Consider the following 19,876-nt stretch of genomic DNA (forward strand, 5'->3'; position numbering starts at 1 on the left):
TAAAACTAGTTTATTTGGAACAACACAATAAATTTGCTTCTTTTTCTGTGTCTAGTAGTCTTTAAATGAATGAAGAGAGGGATTGCATCATTCTCAAAGTGTTCTCACTCTATTAAATATCTCTAGTTCCTTCTACTCATGGATTTCAAATGTCCTTAGCACTCTGGAAGCCTGCCTGTGAATGTGCTCTGTCTTAGTACCCAGAATAAAACCTAATGATGGTTTGTTAGAAAGAGAATGTGATCTAGAGTCAGAGATGCTAGATTCTGCTACTTAATAACAATATGACCTTGAGTGAGTCACTTTCTTCTCTATATGAGCCTCACTTTCCTCATGTGGAAAATTAAGGAGTGGTAGTGAACTAGAGGGCCTCTATGGTATTTTCGTTCTCTGCGAGTGAAACAGTGTTAACAGTGACTAGGACTGGCAATGGTCTGATTGAGACAGAGTAACACAAGACTCTTATCTTATGTAAACACTGCTTCCTCTATGAATGTTACCTACCTTATATGAATAACCAATGTTAATAAGAATAAATGTTTGTCATAAGTATTTTAACTAATAATTACATGTATGTGAATATTGTAACAATAATTATTATAAATATTTATTGACTGACCAGGTAGTAGATCCATAGATCCATAATGAGGAACTACATGAGGCTAAGGAGGGCTTTTTGGGACAAATTTTTAATCTTATTCGGTTGATTCATAGAAGGTGACCTCTCCACAAAATACCCCAAATATCCCCATAACAGACAGAACCCTGGGGCTAAGGAAACCACTGCAGAAGTTCTTCTATTCCTGTATTTTATGTTAATTGAAATAGTACCTTTATTGGAGAATACCACTTGCGAGACGAAGAGGTTCTGCGTATATTGTTGTTGAGATTTTGAGGCTCAGGGAATTCATACTCCTGTTCTGGCATTTTGACTCGAGCGTTCTTGGCCTTCTCTAGCTTGGCTCCTTCTTCTGTGGATCCCTTTTCTCCCCACCGAACCTTAAGGAAGAACAAGCAATGGACAAGCATTACCTTTGGTAGCCACTTGCTTTGGAGATAAAGGAGCTGGCCCAGCTGATGAGTGATAGCATGTCTTTCTACTCCTTAAGTAAAGAGTCCTGGAATTAGTCAGGTCTAGGACAAACTCTTCTCTTTTTTATTGCCATTTACTGCCTGGATGATGAAGAACAAGTCATTTTATTTCTTTACTTCTATTTCCTCATCATGATTCAGTCATGTCCTACTGTTCATGTCCCCATTTTGGAGTTTCCTTGGCAAAGATACTGGAGTGATTTGCCATTTCCGTGTCCAGCTCATTTTACAGATGAGGAAAGTGAGGCAAGCAGGGTTAAGTGACTTTCCTAGGGTCACATAGTTAGTAATTGTCTGAGGCCAGATTTAAACTCACAAAGATGAGTCTTCTTAATTATAAGCCTAGTGCACTAGCCATTGTACAACCTAGCTGCCTATAATATAAAATTACATTGGTATTATGTGTTTTCCATACAGTAACCCCTCTTCTATGGAAAATACATTATAAATATAGATATAGATTATTTTGAGAGAGCAGGAGGAAAAAAGAAGTCTTTCAGTGCAGAATTGTTATTATCTGGGGCTATTTGGGTATTCAGCATTTCCACTTGCGTTAACCACATTATAGACTGACAAGCACTTGTAACCAATTCTGAGTCCTTTTACTAGGTTTAAGACCTCAAAAAGTGCGTAGTACTAATTATACATACTAGAGAAGGGAACACTGACACAAACCTCCAGGGAAAGTAATTTCATGAGAAATGTCCTAATATATAAACACTGCTTCCTCTAGTACTATTTTCTACATTATATGAATAATTAATATTAATAATAAAAATTATTTGTTATAAATATTATAACCAATAATTATGTTTATGGTGACTACTGTAATAAATAATAATTGTTACAAATATCCAAGTCATTGATCCATTATGGGCAACTAAGTGAGGCTTAGGAGAGCCTGAGGAACCTATTCCAAGTGGAAGGAACTAGAGCTATTTAATGCAGTGAGAAGACTTGGAGAAGGATGCAACCACTCTGAGGCTCCCCGAACCCGTGAGAAGCCTCAAGGTAGGAAGATAGAAAAAGGATAGAAGTTTCGGATACCCCGAGGGGCGTGGTGGAGCCAAGTTATAGATATGAGGTGGCAGAAATGAGTCAGAAACCAGGCCTTATTGATTATAATGGGGTCACAGCATAACCCCGATCTTAGGATGTCGCAGAGGCATGATTCATCCTGAGATCCACAATTAATACCACACAGGTCGGAGACATGATGGAGAAAAGAGAGTGCCTGGCCAAAAGCCAGGTCCCAGGTGGGAGAGGTAGATAAGGAAAGGAATTAAAGATGGAGCAAGGACAGACATCAGTGAGAGCTAAGATCCAAGAGAGGAAGAGGGCGGAGCTTGCTGTGGCCCTTGCTTTTAATGTCTTTGATATGCTAATATGCACAATACATATTGATGACTTACATAGCATATTGACATTGGGTAATAGTAAATTATGACAAGGTATAGGTGTGGTTTCTCTTAGCCAGGTGAGCACAAAGAAACCTGTTTTCCCGCCTCACCTGGGGAAAGCTGGGGTCAAGGGTCAGAGGTTTCCTAGCCATGCACAAGACTGAGCATGCTCTCTTCTAAGCTACTCTGTACATTCTGTTTCCCTTGTCCCTAGTTAGGGGTGGACTGCTACACACTCTCTTCATTCACTTGAAGGCTATTACACATAGACTAGGAAGCAAATTTACTTTGTTGCTCTAAATCAACCAGTTTTACTTTTGTCCTCATAATCTATTGCCTGACGTGTTACCTGACACATAGCAGGCAATTCACTCATGTTTGTTTGTTGAGACTCTAGAATTCATTCTCTGCTTCTCAGATACCCAACTCTTTTTCTTAGCATTATGGGCAATACCATCAGCTCTGTCAAAAAAGGACCTTTTTAGGACACTAGCCCAGTATCTTGGACTGCTCTTGCTTTTATGATCTCCTTAAAGAAAGTCTCAGTGAAGGAAAGGAGGTTAGTATACTTTTAAAGGTCTTTAGCACCACCTGCTATTTCCCTACTCTAGAAATCAGTTGCTATGTGTTCCTGATTGTGCTAATGCTTTGTATTCCCTGATTCTGACATTCCTTTTGGCTTTGGGGGCCAGGAGAAGAAAGAGAATGGAGACCACAGGAGTGTGGAATATGGAAAAATGAGAGATTTGCAATTGGTCATAGGTGGGAGTACAGAATGACAAAACTGTTATTTTCCATGGTTCCTTCCTCACTGGTTGTCACCTTGTAAGTGTAAATATGAGCAATCCAACTGCAGAAATTAGTATCGGATCCCTGGTAGAAACCTGTAAAGGCTGCCAGATCTTGTTCACAACAAAAGATCTGGGTAGAGAGCGCCTGACTACATACCTCTTGTACTGGGGCCAATTACCTGATCATGGCCAATGTAGCCCTCAAGGTATTAAATTGTGCAGAAATTACTGTACTTAGGCTAGTTTTTACATAAACTAGGTTTTCTGTATCACACCCCAAACAAGGATAGCTTGTGGTTATTTTTGCTATTTCATTTTTTGCCACATTTAGCAAATCATATTACATGGTAGGGGTCCAGGGTTTAAATTCTGGCTCTTTTTTTTTTTTTTGCCAGATGTGTGATTTTGGGCAAATCATTTTCTGTCTCTGAGAGGGTAAGGTCAAATGATCTATAATGTTGCTTCTATCATTAAGACCTACTAGTATGTCATCAGTAACTATATTATACCTTAATTTAATCAGATAATATTATAACTCTAAGCATCATCACTCAGGACTCCTAGAGAGCTCAGAGACAGTCTTGCTAATTTTGGAGATAAAGATAGGCCCAGAGAGACTAAATGATTTGCTCGAGGCCACATAGCTATTTTGTTGGCAGATCTAACATTAGCAATTTGGTATCCTGACTTCTGGTCTTCCTTTTATTATGCCTGGAATATCCTGTATTATAAAAGCACAGACTCTTGTCCTGAGAATTTCTAGACATATCTTTTGTAAGCTCTTGTATTGCTTTAGAAAATTTAGTGAAAATCGAGTTTATAGATGATAGGGATTAGAACTATGTAAGGGTCATTTTATTATTTGATCATTTCAATCATGCTAAAATCTTTGTGGCCCCATCTGGGACTTTTTTGGTAAAGATACTGGAATGGTTTGGCATTTCCTTTTCCAGTTCATTTTACAAATGAGGAAAATAAGGCAAAGAGAGTCAAATGACTTGTGCAGGGCCACAGAGCCAATAATTGTTTGAGGACAGATATGAATTCACAAAGATAAGTCTTCCTGACTCCAGGTCCTACACACTATCTATCCACTGTGCCACCTTGCTGCCCTAGAAAGGAGACATAGAGATCTTCTAGCCCTCTCAGAAAAACAGAGACCCATAGAGATTAAGTGATTTAACCAAGTTATTTATTTAATATTTAATTAATATTAATTAATTAATTAAAAATTAATATTTAATAAATGATATTTAAACCTAGGTCCTCTACTTCTAAATCCAATGCATATTCTAGTACTTCTCTGGGAAGGCAAATTGAAATTGTCAGCCTAATCAATGTGCAGGTCACTTTTCCCCAAACTTTGTATGATCCTGTTGTCTTTTTTTTTTTAATGTTTTGTGACCATATTTGTCCTTAAAGAAAGCACAATAATCTTCTTTCTACAAAACTGCATAAGTATCTTAGGGACTTTTTTGTACTGAATAGGAGGCAGTTGATGGCTTTTGAGAACCTTGAAGTTCTGATTTCCTGTCATTCTAGGTCTGTTGTTTATGGACTTTCCTGGAGAAGTCAGCTTGTCATGCAGGAATATCCATGTAAAAAACTTTATACATACCTCCATCCTCTTAATGCCTCCAACCCCCCGACCACCATAATAAGAGGCATCGACTGTTGGCCATTTTTTCTTAGGTAATCCATCATCTTCTTCTTCCTGCAGAAAGGTAATGCTTTGTAAATTTTCTGGTATTTATTATGGAAGTAAAATAACATTTCTGTGTGAGACAAAGGGAATGAATAGGGCAAGGGACATCTATGTTTTATGGAGTATGTGAAGTAAATTAGTATTTACATCTCTGCTGTCAATTCTAATCATTTCTATGTTTAAGTACAACTCTTGTATTTTATGCCCATAAGTAAATGATGATGTTTTATATATATATATATATATACACACATATATATATATATATATATATATATATATATACAATATATATAAAGTTATTTGGGTATATTGGAATTTATTTGAATAACTTGAATTTATTTTTAAAAACCCAAACATTATCCTGCCTTCAGTTCTCATCAGTAAAGTATGTGAGGCCTTTGACCAAACTGGAAAAATAGGGTAAATTATGATGGAGTTTGGGAGAGATTATGGATAGATGTATATATCTGGCCATATGACAGAGATGAGTAGATGTAAGAACTAAACTCTTTGGAACCAGTGGGACTCCAAGTGAGATGATGAAGAGGGAAAAGAGAGGAGATCCTGGGAGAATGATTTAGGGAACAAAAATGATGGAAGAGGAAAATAGCAATTAATGGAGGGGGGAGAGAGAGAGAGAGAGAGAGAGAGAGAGAGAGAGAGAGAGAGAGAGAGAGAGAGAGAGAGAGAGAGAGAGAGAGAGAGAGAGAGAGAGAGAGAGAGAGAAAATACAAAGTATTCCAGAGCCCTGGTGGTAGAGTAATGAACTCCAAACCTTTTGGAGAACAGTATGGAACTGGACTCTGAAAGGTATGAAAGTTTGCAAACTCATTGATCCACAGATATTATTATTTGATACACTCTGCAATTAGTCAATCAACAACTATTAATTTCTTTTTCATTAGATGATTACTATGTGTTAAGCACTAAGCTAGGCTGGGGAATAAAAGTATAAAGAATGAAACATCCTCTGCTCACAAGGAGATTCCATTCAAATTGGGGAAGGGAACACAATACATGTATATGGATGCAGCATAAATATAAAGTGAATAAGTATAATTCCACAAAATTAATTAAGTGCAGTATAATTAGAGAGGAAGAACATCAGTAATTGGATGGGTGGGGGGACCAGGGAAAGTTTCATGCAGAAGGTGGTATTTGAGTTGTCTTAAAGAAAGAGAGGAGTCTGAGATGTGGGAGCAAGGAGGGAGTACATTACAGGCATGGGAGATGGACAAAGCAAAGGCATATTGATAAGATTAGAAGTGTCCTGTGTGAAGGATAGAGTGAAGGCCAATTTGCCTGGATGAGAGTACTGGAGCAATAAAACAAAAAATAGATTGGGATGAAGTTATATGGGGTTTTAAAAATACAACAGAGGAGTTTATAATTTATCTGAGAGGCAATAGGAAGATACTCTGGTTGTTTGAATAAGAAAGTCACAAGGAAAAATTATTTATAGCAGCACTTAATTTTTTTTAGCAATTTTTTGGAGTGTTTTTATATCACTGAAATTTCTCCAGGTGTTCTTCCCTCTTTCCCTCTGAGAGCTACCCCATATAATAAATATTTTCCAAACACACACACAAAAAAACACCTCATTATTTTTTAGTTGTATCTAACTTTTTGTGGCTTCATTTGGGATTTTCTTGATAGAGATATTAGAATGGATTGCTACTTCCTTCTCCAGCTTATTTTAAAGAAATCTTGTGAATCTTGAAATTTCTCAGACTTGTGAATGTTAAAAAATTCCCCATTGGGGAATTTTCATTGGGACAATTCCCTATTGGGACTATTCCCCATTTTAAACAGTGAAGCTACTTAGATCTAAAATGTGAGAACTCTACCTAGATAAAAAATGTGAAGACCTCTACTCCACCCGTACTTAAGACTGCTTTAGGGGAGAAAACTCTTTGCTGAGCAATGAAAAGTACTTAAACCCATACTTAAGCCATGCCAATTTTAAAATTAATACAAAGGGGTGCTAAGTACCTATAAAGGTCAGGCAACTTGTGAACTTACAAGGAGCAAAGAGGTGAAAACTTACTCAGAGATTCTAGTCTACTCTGGTGTAAATTACTCAAAAGTTCACACCTTCTTAGGTGTGAACTAAGAATGGTCTGTCCTTTGAAAAAGGTCTACTGTGATTGGTAGATGTAAGAATTTAGGGGAGGTGACAAAGGAGAAAATGCCCTTTAAAAGGAGATGAAAAGCTCTCTCTGGAAAACAGTCAGCTGGGAAAGGCTGCCTTGAAGGGTCTCTCTGGAGACTCTCTTGGGGACATTTCAGAGGATTGATTGAGCTGGTGAAGTCAGCTGAGATGATGCTGGCCTGGTGTCACTAGAATCCTTGCTTGGACAGATCTTGTGGTGAGTGATTAAGGACTGACTGATCTTTTCTCAAAAAGCTTAGGCCTGGGTTGGCCAGGATTGGCCAAGGGCCAGCTTATCCCTTTCTCATTATTCCCTCTTTTTCTCTCTTTCTCTCTTTCTTTAGTTCCTCATTGTATTATTAATTAAATTCTCTATAAAACCCAGTTGACTTGGGTATATTTGAATAATTGGGAATATTTCCCTGGCGACCACCTTATATTTGGTTTAAAACAAAACACTGTAGTGAAAACATATTTCCTGCGGTCACAATTTACTCACCCACTCTTATATCTACTACAATTTAATTCTTCCACTATTTAAATCACTACAGTTTATGACCCCAACCATTTTAATGATTACAATCTGAAGCAAACAGGATCAAATGAGTTGGCCAGGGTCATATAGCTAGGAAGTGTCTGAGGCAGATTTGAACTCAGGAAGATGAGTCTTCTCAAGTCCAAGTTCAGCATTCTATCCACAGTGGCACTTAGTTGTCCTACTGTTCTATATATGTACCTCTGAGAGAATATTATAGTGTCATAAGAAATGAAAAGTAAGACAGATTTTTAACAAATTGGAGATCTATATGAACCGATAAAGAGGTAACAGAACCATGAGAACAATTATGTAAAGGAAAATAACTTTGAAAGACTTCAGAACTCTCATCAGTGAAGTTGTATCATTCCCCAGAAGTCATTGGTATTTCCCAGAATTCCCTATAATCTCTCCTGTGTCTCCATGTTGGCAAGATCACATTATTGGTATTTAACTTATAGTAACACCTCCCAGGTCCTCTTTTTTTTGCATGATGTAGCATCAGCAGTGATGGTGGTAAAGTGGGGAAAATTTGAAAATAGCTAACCAGCCATGGGCACGTGGTTTTTATTTTGTATCCTCTTTATTCCTTGATTTCTAATGATCCTTAAGAAACCTCATAAAATATAATATTTTTATTATTAGAGATATAAATTAAATTTTTACAAAGTGACCATTAATGACTTCAGAAGATTGATGAAACCTACTTCCAAGTAACTGGCAGAGAAGAGATGAACCAGAGTAGGGAATAAGGTCTACATTTCCAGTGACTAGAGGCAGAGAATGAGACCTATATTTCCAATGAGTTCATTTGTTTTGCTTGGCCACACATATTCATCATAATGGATAGTAAAAACTATTGGGGTTAGAAAAGGTGAGAATTACTATGTAATTATGGAGATGCAAGAAAAAGAAAATAAAGAAAGGAATGTAAACAAAACATTAAAAAAATGTACAGAAGAGAACAGAGGGAAATTCAGAATGGGACCCATTTTTAGTTTAGTTACTACTATGAAATCTTAACATGTACTATAAGAAAATCTAAAGTACACATAAAAGTTTTTATTATATTTAATATATATTGATATATATATTGAGCTTATATCAACACATATTAATATATGATTGTTTATATCAAACATATATTAATATATGCTTAGTATATTATGATAATAAATGTTTAATATATATAATCCTATCTATGAAGCCTATATTAATAAATGTCTCATATAGTATATTAATGTTTAATGTATGAACATATTACACTTCATACATACATAAAACTGTATTTCTTTACATAATCATTTATGTGAAATATATTAATAAATGTTGAACATAGTATAGTAATCTATGTTTAACATATTAATATATTATAATATATCAACATAGCTTTCATATTCATAATCATGTACATGAAACATGTTAAAATGTAAATACCTAATAATGTATGTGAAATGTATTAATATATTTACTATATAATTATGTTTCATATATATGATCATGTATATGAAACATAAATATCTGTTTAATATATTATGTTTCATATATATGAGCCTATATGCTACATCTATTTCATATACACAAGTTTGATATATATTATACTTTTTTTGGTTGTTGTATGTCCTGTTTGCTAGATCCACAATAAAAAAGAAGGCTATTTCAAAAGGAGGCCCACTCAGAACATGTGTTTACTTTTCTCTCTTCTCTTCCTGGAATCTAGGAGGGAATTGCTTTTTCTCCTATGCCTTAACATTGAAAAGGGTCCACTCAGTGCGTGTGCAGAGGCTGAACGACCTCATAACAGGAAATGCCAGGACTTAAGAAATCTACTTCTCAGTCTCTTAAAAAGCAGAGCCAGTCATCTGAGTCCCCTGATTCTGAGACTGCTTGCCAAGGGGGAACAGAGAACAGAAGACAGCAGAGCAGTTCAGGATTGGACGAAAGGGAGAGTCACAAGCTGGCTGCCTTCAGCATAGTTTTGTTTACACTACTCGGGACTGACGGGTTTTGCAATTTTCAGGAAGGGAAAATACTCTTTGATGTCTTCCTTACAGTTGGCAAGAAAATAAGGTAATTGCCTGGGGTAACAAAAATATAGCCCATTAGAAGACCATTGATAAAAGCAGTGTACATAAGGGACTTCTCTTTTGATGAATGAAATCTTATTGAAGCAGGCAGCCTAATAAAGTAAAGAAAGAAGCAAAAAAAATGGGGTGCAACTCCTTCTGAGCTACCTATGTAGTGTAGGGAATTGGGCTGTGTGGAGCTGGCCAAATTGTTTAACTTCTCTTTTTGTCATTAAGTTGTGTCCATTCTTTGTGGAGTCCCATGTGGATTTTTTTTTGGCAAAGACTCTAGAATGGTTTGCCATTTCCTTCTCCATGAGAAAACTAAGGCAAATAGGGCTAAGTGACTTGTTCAGGGCCATATAGCTAGTAAATGTCTGAGGATGGATTTGAACTCAGAACTTCCTTATTCCAAGCCTAGGACTTTACAGACTGTGCCATCTAGCTTTCCCAATTTCTCTGAGTTTCCTCATCTATAAACCAGAGGGTCATAGTCAAAGGTTTCTGAAGCCTTACCTAACCCTAAATCTGAAAGCAGCCAACCTTGGATGAGCCATTTCCTGTCTTAGTCTCAGTTTTTTCCTTTGTAAAATGAAGATCAGGTTGGACTACATGTTCTCTGAAGTCCCTCCCACCCCTCTATCTTGTGATTAGTCTATTTTAAATCCTGGCATGTCTTCCTCAATAGCATGCTTGGTTAGAATAAATTAATATCTTCCACAAGTCAAGTCATCTGCTCTAAAACATCATCACTCACTGAAGTTAGTAATAGATGTAGTAAGCTTATAGTGTGTTATTATGGAGATCCATGGTTCGGGGTGGTCAACAGAATAATGACATCAATTTTAGGAAACCATTTTACAGAAAAGTCAAATAATTTTCTGTGGGAAATACAAGATCTTAGGAATAGAATGAAATAAAATATGACTTTCTGATCTCTGAACACACATAGCATTCTTTTTTCCCCCCCATTTCCCTCACCCATCTATCACATAATGTTGCATATTGGGCTTCTTTTCATTTGTGCTTTATTCCCTGCCTTCTCCAAGCCCCAAAAGATTATAAGCTTTGTGAGAGTAGGTCTTCACATGGTAGCTATTTAAGAAGTGTTTTGTGTGAAGTAAACATTGATCCTGAGTACAAAGTCTAGCCCGGCATCCCCTTGCATCCTCTGGAGTCAGGATCAGCATCAAGTGCAATGCCATAGTGGGGCAAGTGAGGAAAGGAGAGGGGTGTGTGTGTGTGTGTATTTTAAACCCTTACCTTCTGTCTTGGAACCAATACATAGTATTGGTTCCAAGGCAGAAGAGTGGTAAGGGCTGGGCAATGGGGGTCAAGTGACTTGCCCAGAGTCACACATTTGGGAAGTGTCTGAGGCTAGATTTGAAGCTTTCAATCTTGAACAGAATGACTACCTGAGTTGGCACTTAGCAAGCAGCATCTGAACATGGAGGAGATCATGCAGGCTGAAATCTGGGACCTGATCTTACCTAAGTTAGAAAGGCTGAGATCTCTCTCTACCTCTATCAAGCTCTCTCTAGATTTTCCTACCAGTACCTATCTGGTTGGGGTTTTGGCTCTCTGAGCTTTCAGGGCTCCAGCTTATTTTGGCCCTTGATCTATGGCGAGTCTTAGCCAGCCAAATGAAGAATCAGTCGTACTAAGGTTGAAATCTTTTTTTGTTGGAGTCACTAGATTGCAGAGCCTATAGGATTAGGTCGGGGTTTAAGATATAAAAAGACTGGAGAGATGTGTGTGTGTTTATGGGGGAGAGGGAGCAGTGTCCAGGTTGTGAAGGGCTTTGGACACCAGAGGATTTTACATTTGGTTCTGAAAGTGATAGGAAGTCACAGGAATTTTGTTGAGTAGGAGATATAATATGGTTAGACCAACACTTTAGGAAGCCACTGATAGCTGAGTGAAGGATGAATGTAATGAAATAGGGGAGAGACTTGAAGGAGAGAGACCAATCTCTAGGTTATTGTAATAGTCCAAGCATTAGGCTATAAGGTCCTATACCAGAGTGGTAGAAATGCCAGAGAAGAGAAGAGAATTATGTGAGAGAGAGATCCAGGGTAAGATTGATTAACCTTGACAACAGATTGAATATTGAGCTGTGTATGAAAGACAATGAGGGGCAAAGGATGACACCTAGATTGTAAGCCTGGGTGATTGGGAAGAATTTGATAGTCTTAGAAATTTGCCTTGAGCATATGGTTTGTCCAACATCACATAGTCAGTATATGTCAGAGATGGGATTTGGAAAGATTCCTTCTTGGTTTCAAGAATAGCTCTCTATCCATTATGACTCTCTTAAGAAACAGCATATGATAAAAATTAAAAAACAAACATAAAAACAAATGGATCAATGAGATCAATGGGATCATCAGTCTCAAACAATGGGACAGAGAATGTGGGAAAAGGTTCAGTTAATCAGTGTACTTCTGGAAGGGTCTGTCAGTATGGAGATTCTTGCTAATCAATTAGACCTGATACCTTATCTGTAGAGTGTTTCTACTTGGATGGTACCAGTCAACTCTCCAATCCCTGGTCCTGCTTGTACAGCTTGTAAACAGCTTTAGCTGTTTAAAGGGAGGCCTGGCTGGAAGAAATGTGGCAAAATTGGGACACTAATGCATTGCTGGTGGAATTGTGAACTGATTCAACCATTCTGTAGGGCAATTTGGAATTATGTCCAAAGGGCTTTAAAAGACTGCATATATTTTGATTAAGAAATACCACTATTAGGTCTGTATCCCAAAGAGATAAAATAAATGCGGAAGGACCTGTTTGTACAGTAATATTTACTGTTGTGCTCTTTGTGGTGGCAAAGAATCAGAAACTAAAGGGATATCCCTCAATTGGGAAATGTCTTAACAAATATGATGGGGATGGAATACTATTGTGCTCTCAGGGATGATGAACAGGATGATTTCAGAAAGAGCTGGAAAGACCTTCATAGACTGGTATCAGAGTGAAATAAGCAGAACCAGGAGAATATTATGCACAGTAACTGAAAAATTGTGGGATGATCAAACGTGATAGACTTTGATACTTAGAGTAATACAATGATCCCAGACAATTCTGAGGGACTTATGAAAATGAATGCTATCTACTTCCAGAGAAAGAACTGTTGGAATAAAAAGGCAGATGAAAACATACAATTTATCATTTGTTTATTTGGGTATATGATTTGGGGTTTTGGTTTCATAAGATTATTAACTTATAAAAATGAATAATATGAAAATATGTTTTGTGTGATAATACATGTAAAACTCAGACTGAATTGTTTGACTGCTCTGGGAGGGTGGAGGAAAGAAGGGATGGAGACACCATGAGTAACAAAACTATGGATAACTTATGTATAAGTATGTTATTAAAGTAAAATAAAGATAAAACTAAAAATAAATAAAGGGAGGTCTGCAAATTAGCCTATGTGGCTTCTAGCTCTTATAGTTAATACTGGGAATGAAGACCCACAAGAAGCAAGACAGAAGTCATAATTTGAATAAAATGGTGTACCCTGTATGGCTAAGTAGATTGAGTCTTAATAGAGACTTGGCTATGATTAGGCCATCAAACCACTTTTGGTGGCAAGTGTTATGGCAGCATTGGGTACTGTTCTTTGGTGTGTATTTTGAAGTAGAGGATAAGTTGAACTTTTTTCTGAGGGTCTGGGCTACCCAGACATTTGACATAATTCAGCACCATAATCTGAGGTAATATGGAAGAGAAGGCTGTAGAAATTGAAAGAGCAGTGGGATTCTGGGGTTAGAGAAACTGAGTTCAAATCTCACTTCTGATACCCCAAAAGACCTGATGAAAGTAATTTAATCTCCCTAGGTCTCAGTTTTCTCATCTATAAAAGAAGAGTGCTAGGCTATATGGCCTCTGTCCTCTACATAATCCTGTATCTTCTTGGATGGTCTGAATGGAGGGAAACTGCTGGTTCAAAGAATAAAAAGTTATTTTTATTAATATGTCTAAAACTGAAAAAAAATGAAATAGATTCTTGACTATGAGAGGACATTAAGACTGTCATGAAAGTTAAGGTTGGGTAACATAGATTTTTAAATGAAGGGCTAAATTAGTCAGTTTTCCCATTGAATCTGTGACATAGATATGAATGTTACAAGATCTCACACGATCTATTGTCAAAGTCCATCAGAAATCTTTCTCTACCAGTTGTAAGATCTTAAACATCTCACTATGGCCAATGATTCTGAAGTTATGGCAGAATTTTTCCCTTTGGGATTTTGGTTTGTAGGAGGTCATTCAAAACTACTCTTTTTGTGGTAAGGGGTACTGACTTGTCAGATATTTTTGGATTGGTGATGCTCAATCTCCAGGAGGTGCATATCAATAAATTCCATGAAGCTTAATAAGGGGTATGGGAGGGTTCTCTAATCAAGAGGAATTTTGGCAGAGGAAAATTGTATTGGCTGGGACATATGTAAGCCTGAAACTCATATACACCCACAGGGGCTTTTAGGACAACAAATTACACCAATGGCATTTGTCTACCTTGGCTCATCTGTCATTTGGCACCAAATCCTGTTGCCTTTTTCTTGTATTTTGCTTCCTGTAGTCATTTTTCTTAGATTTTTTGGGGGAATGATTTTAGTTTTGACTCTATTTCTCTCTTACATTGATTCCTGCCTTTACAGTAATTGATTTAGTTGTTCTGTTACTGATATTGGCTTATAGTACCTTGATTCTGATCTCTAGATGTTCTACTTCCAAAGCATCTCTGGCAACCATCCTCTTTTCTCCACTTCTATGGCTGCCACCCTGCTTTAGACTCTCATCATCTCTCACTTGGACTGTTGTGATAGCCTCCTAATTGTTCTCTCTACCTCCCCTCTATCCCCTCTTCAACTGATCCTCCATACAGTTCCAAATTGATGTTTCGAAAGTATGACTCTGACAATATTCCTATGCTCAAGAAACTCCAGTCACTCCTTTTTTCTTTAGGATAAAATATAAGTTCCTCTGTTTGCCATTTAAAGGTCTTTATAATCTGTCCCCAGACTATTTTTTCAGGCTTATTGCTGTGAATCTTAAAATTTCTCAGACTTGTGAATGTTAAAAATTCTCAGACTAGTCTACCTTAGAACATTTGGTTAAGACCATTCCCCATTTTAAACAATGAAGGTACTTGATCAGGAATGTGAGAACTCTAACATTACTCCACTCATACTTAAGGATACTTTAGGGGAAGATAAAGTTGTGCACTTCTTACTGAATAATAAAAAGTACTTAACTCATACTTAAAGTGAAGCTAAGACCCTTAAGCTAAGTCTATTTTTAGATCACTAAATTAATCACTAAAAGGTCAGGCAACTTGCAAACTTGCAAGGGGCAAAGAGATGTGAACTTACTCAGAAGTTTTAGTCTACCCAGAGAAGTTGAGAACTAAAGAAGATGTGAATTAAGAATGGTCAATCCTGTGAAAATGTCTACTGTGATTGGTAGATGTGAGAACTTAGGGGAGGTGACATAGGAGAAAATTCTCTTTAAAAGGAGGTCAGAAAGGGCTCTGAGGAAAGGGGGAGCTTTCCAAAGCTGAATTGAAGGGCTCGGGGGCTGAACTTATTTAAGCTGATAAGATGAACTGGTGGGTCTCTCTGAACACCAGAATCTTGCTTAGGACAAATCTTGTGGTGAGTGGATTAAAGATTGACTGATCTCTCTCTTAAGGCTTTGTCCTAGGCTGGCCTATGCTGGCCTAGCCCTTTTCTCATTATTTCCTCTTGCTCTCTCTATCCCTTTCATTAATTCCTTAATTTGTATTAATTAAAATCTCTATAAAACCCAGGTGACTTGGGTATATTTAATATTTGGGAATTTTCCCATGGTGACCACTATTTTTTGAATTGAAACCATATTTTCGTGGTCACAGTTTAAGACAACCACTCTTTTAACTGTTACATTGCACATTTCTCCCTTTTATGTCCCCCCACGTTCCAGTCAAAATACTGGTCTAATTGCTGTCCTTTGTACACAGTATTCTGTTCCCCATCTCCATTCCTTTGTACAGTCTGTCTCCCAAGCTTGTAATGCATTCTTCCCATTTCTGCCTCATAAAACCCCTAGCTTCCTTCAAGACTTGGGTAAAGTGCCACCTCCTACATGAGACATATCCTGATATCCCCTCAGGTTGTCCTGCCACCTGGAAATTACTTTATACATATATTTTTGCATGCTGTCCTTTCCTTATCCCTAAACAGGATATAAACTAATTTTTAGGCCAGACCTATTGTATTTTTGCATCCCTAGCACCTAGCCACTAGTACCTGGCATACAATGAATATTTAATGAATGCTCTTTTATTGAATTAATGAAAGAATTCTATGCCAAAATGCTAGAATTTCCTCACTATTTTTCCTTTGCTGCTTCTTCAGTAGGGGTGGGATTCAATCAGCACCATGGAACTCTTCCCCCACTTCCCATCCCTTACTCTCACCATCCATAGTCCTTACTTGATTCTATCTAGTTTAATTTGGGTCAGTCTTTGTTGCATGGTCACAAAATTTGATCCAAATAGGACTGATCTTGAGCTACTTAATCAGGAGAGGAACTGTATTCTGGTTTATGAAACAAAGCATTTATCTATTTGTCTCTTCATCTTAGGATATATAAAATAGTAATGTTGAATTGATTGACAGAACAAAAACCACTAAAGCTCTGTTGTCAAACCTGAGATGTGCTTAACTTTCACTGGTCGAGAGATGGGCCCCCCTCCAGATTAAGTTCCAGGTTAAACAAGGCCTTTTCATAAGGAGCACTTTCCCCCAGATGCCCAGATGGAACATTTAGTAAAATCCACGGTCTGAAATGACTACACACAAAAATAGAGAGCATGAGTAGAAATTAAGGGGAATTGGAAATCCTAATGCAAGGAAGAGAATTTGACTTCAAAGAGTATAAAGACTAGGTAGGACGAGATCCATTATGAGAACAGAGCTTTAAAAAGTTAAAAAATTAAAAAAGAATGAGGTAGACAAAAAAGAGTGGGGCACAATAACATATATTAAGAAGATGTAGGCATTAAGAAACCCAGACACCAGATTAGGAAGGCTTGGCATAGAGAATTTACTCATGCAGGAATAGAAAGAAATTTTTCATCAGAGTATAGTACAGACCAGTGGTTAGAGAAAAGAAACAAATTCAACTTTTGGGGAACATATCATAAGCCTGGAATACTAGCTATGGAGGAAAGGGAGTTTTAGTTATCTGAGGTTCTGTTAGATTCCTCTCTGCCCAAAGCAGAAGAGCTGTTTTGAATAGCCTCAATCATAATTTCATCCTTCAAAAGGTTGAGCCAAAGAAAAGGACATTCTGTTCTGATTTTGATTATCAACAACATAGAGGAAATAGTTGCTGAGATAGAAATGATGGGAACCTCATAGGAAAGTGAATATTAGAACTTGTGAAATAGAAAAGTAATCTAGGAATAGTCTGACACATAAGATTTTTGGAAAGGCAGGTAGGACCCTCTGAACTAAAACTCTATAGAGGCAACCAAATCAGTTAACAAATATTTTATTAATCACCTACTATTTGCCAAGACTCCTCTGGGATCACTGCCTTATCATGGCTTATGTAGCTCAATGAAACCATGAGCTATTCTCTGTATTGTTAATCAAGATGGACAGATCATACTGATGAAAAGTGATCACTGGAGAAGTAAATGGCAAACCATCCCACTATCTTTGCCACAAAAACTTCATAGACAGTACTGACATGCTATGGTCCATGGGTCATGAAAATGGACATGACTGAACAATAACAATATTCTAGGAACAGAATTGGTTGTAAGGGGAAAAAAAGAAAGTCTTCTCAAGAAATTTGCATTTTATCAGGAGAGATTTATGTATATAAAAGCATGTACAGAAAAAAACAAATATAAAATTTGAAATAATAAGGGAGAGAACTACTAGTTTGGGATTAGGGGCACTCAGGAAAAGGATCAAATAGAAAGTGGTTCTTAAAGTAAGTGAGGGATTCTATGTGATACGAGTTAGTAGGGAGAAAATTCTAGATATTAAACATAGGACTCATGACTTCCAAAAAAGTGGATCTTTCTGCTCTGTTAATGAAATCACAGGTCAAAACCAACATCTACCTCCTTTTCTCCCACCTCTCTTAAGGACATGAATAAGGATTCTTCATTTCAGCTAAAGAAACTTGAGGTCCAGAGACATGAATCGATTTATTCAACATTAACAGAGGTAGCAATCAATCAACAAGCATTTATTAGCACTTCCTATGTAGAGTAAGTGCTGAGAACACAAAGAAAGGCAGGTCTGGGGCTTGAACTCATGTCCCATGGTTTCGAATATGTATATTGTCCTTTCTGGAATGCCTTTCTAGATGTCATGTAAAATCAATTAAACCAAATATGTCCTTGGTACAAAAATAAAGACCTGTATGTTCTGAGAAGGGAATGTAATAATTTTCCATCAGAAAAAGAGCTCTGCTTCCAATCTTTTACAACACAGTGACTACCAGGCCAGTGTAGCCAAATAAGAATACTCAAGTGACTTGAACTACAAATGTGATTGGTTAAGAAATGGATCTATGTCAATACAGGCTTCTCTTAAATTCAACACTTTCACTTGGTGTGTGGTTCTGAGTCACACTTTGGCTATGGCCCTGTTATAAACAACCTTTTGTTTAGTTAGCATGGGGGAAGAGGAGGACTTTTTATAGCCTATTGTGTCCTAGAAAATTGCCAGTGAACATGCCAGTGGTAGGATCTTTTTAAAGTCCCAAGAATGATAGTAGAGTGTGGAATGCCTATTGCTGCCCTCAAAGGCCTTGATATTTACAATTTGACTTGCAGATTGAATCAAGATGCCCTCTATAGATAGATTTCAGTATGTAGTGGAAGGAGTATTGCCCACAGAGTCAGAAGACCAGGGTTAGAATGTCAGCTTTGCCACTTACTAGTTGTGTGAACATGGGCAAATAAAAATCTGGGCATCAGTTTCCTTACCTGGAAAACAAAGGGGCTATACTAAATAATCTATGAGGTATCTTTCAGCTCTAACATTCTGTGAATAAATTTGAAACCTATTTATTTTGTGGATTATTTATTGAATATTTAAGATCATTGAGGAGAGAATAGGGAATCTAATGTACTTTCTGCTCTGTGAAGATTAAGTAGTTAGTAGGAGGAGCCCCTTTGTTTAGATTATCTTGAGAAATTGATGCAATTCATATTCTTTGTCCCCTAACAGCGACTAAATCTTACTCCATTTTCTCTAGATTCCACACACATTAGAGACATTATTTTATATGGAGTAGTAAATTGCATCTGGAAGTATGTACAATGAAAACTTTGTTATAGTGGTGTCTGTATGGGATCTCCTCTGGAAGAAGGCTGCTGAAACATTAAGAACCTTTTGAATATTTTCATTTTGGGGGGCAGGTTGGGTGATATAAATTACCAAGGTAGTCAAGATACCAGCTTGTCATGGTTATAGACATTAATAAGGGTCTGGAATATTAGTGCATGGAAGTATAATTTCTGTTATCATCATTCCCTGAGTCAACCTCAGCTAAAAGTGAAGCTTGAATCCTTCATTAATCTATTTTCTTTAACATTAGCATTGAATTGTCAAATCCTATCTATTTTTCCTTATGACAGTTCTCACATCTTTCTCCTTTCTTTTTTTCCATTTTATTTCAGAGACACTATGGTGTAGTGGAGTTCAATGAATTGAATCAGGAAGACCTGGGTCTGATCTTCCTTTATGTCCTTACCAGACATGAGAGTAACTCACCTGGGGCATATAGGTGGTGCAGTGGATAGAGCGATAACCCTAAAATCAGTAGATATGCTGCCGAAGCAAGCAACAACTCTAAAATCAGGAAGACTCTTCTTTCTACAATCAAATCTGGCCTCAGACACTTACTAGCTGTTTGGGTAAATCAAATTTGCCTTCTTGTCTCAGTTTCCTCATCTTTAAATAAACTGGAGAAGGAAATAGCAAACCACTCTAGTATCCTTGCCAAGAAAAGCCCACATGGAGTCACAAAGAGTTGGGCATGACTATCACAACTGAATATCAACAGCAAAGTCTATTTCTTTATTTGAACTGTTGTGAGAATTAATTTAGATAAT

The 19,876-nt window shown here is 37.2% G+C and overlaps 1 protein-coding gene across 1 annotated transcript in view; it reads right to left on the reverse strand.

The window, feature by feature from the left end:
- ANTXR1 (ANTXR cell adhesion molecule 1) overlaps positions 1-19,876 on the reverse strand; it is a 334,340-nt gene that overhangs the window by 93,923 nt on the left and 220,541 nt on the right. Inside the window, exons 15-16 of the mRNA XM_001381658.4 lie at positions 4,902-4,997; positions 832-999 (exon numbers count right to left, since the gene is read on the reverse strand). Coding sequence (XP_001381695.2) covers positions 832-999; positions 4,902-4,997 — 264 coding nt within the window. The remainder of the gene's footprint in view (positions 1-831; positions 1,000-4,901; positions 4,998-19,876) is intronic.

Source organism: Monodelphis domestica, chromosome 1 (assembly GCF_027887165.1).
Source record: "Monodelphis domestica isolate mMonDom1 chromosome 1, mMonDom1.pri, whole genome shotgun sequence".
NCBI lineage: Eukaryota > Metazoa > Chordata > Mammalia > Didelphimorphia > Didelphidae > Monodelphis > Monodelphis domestica.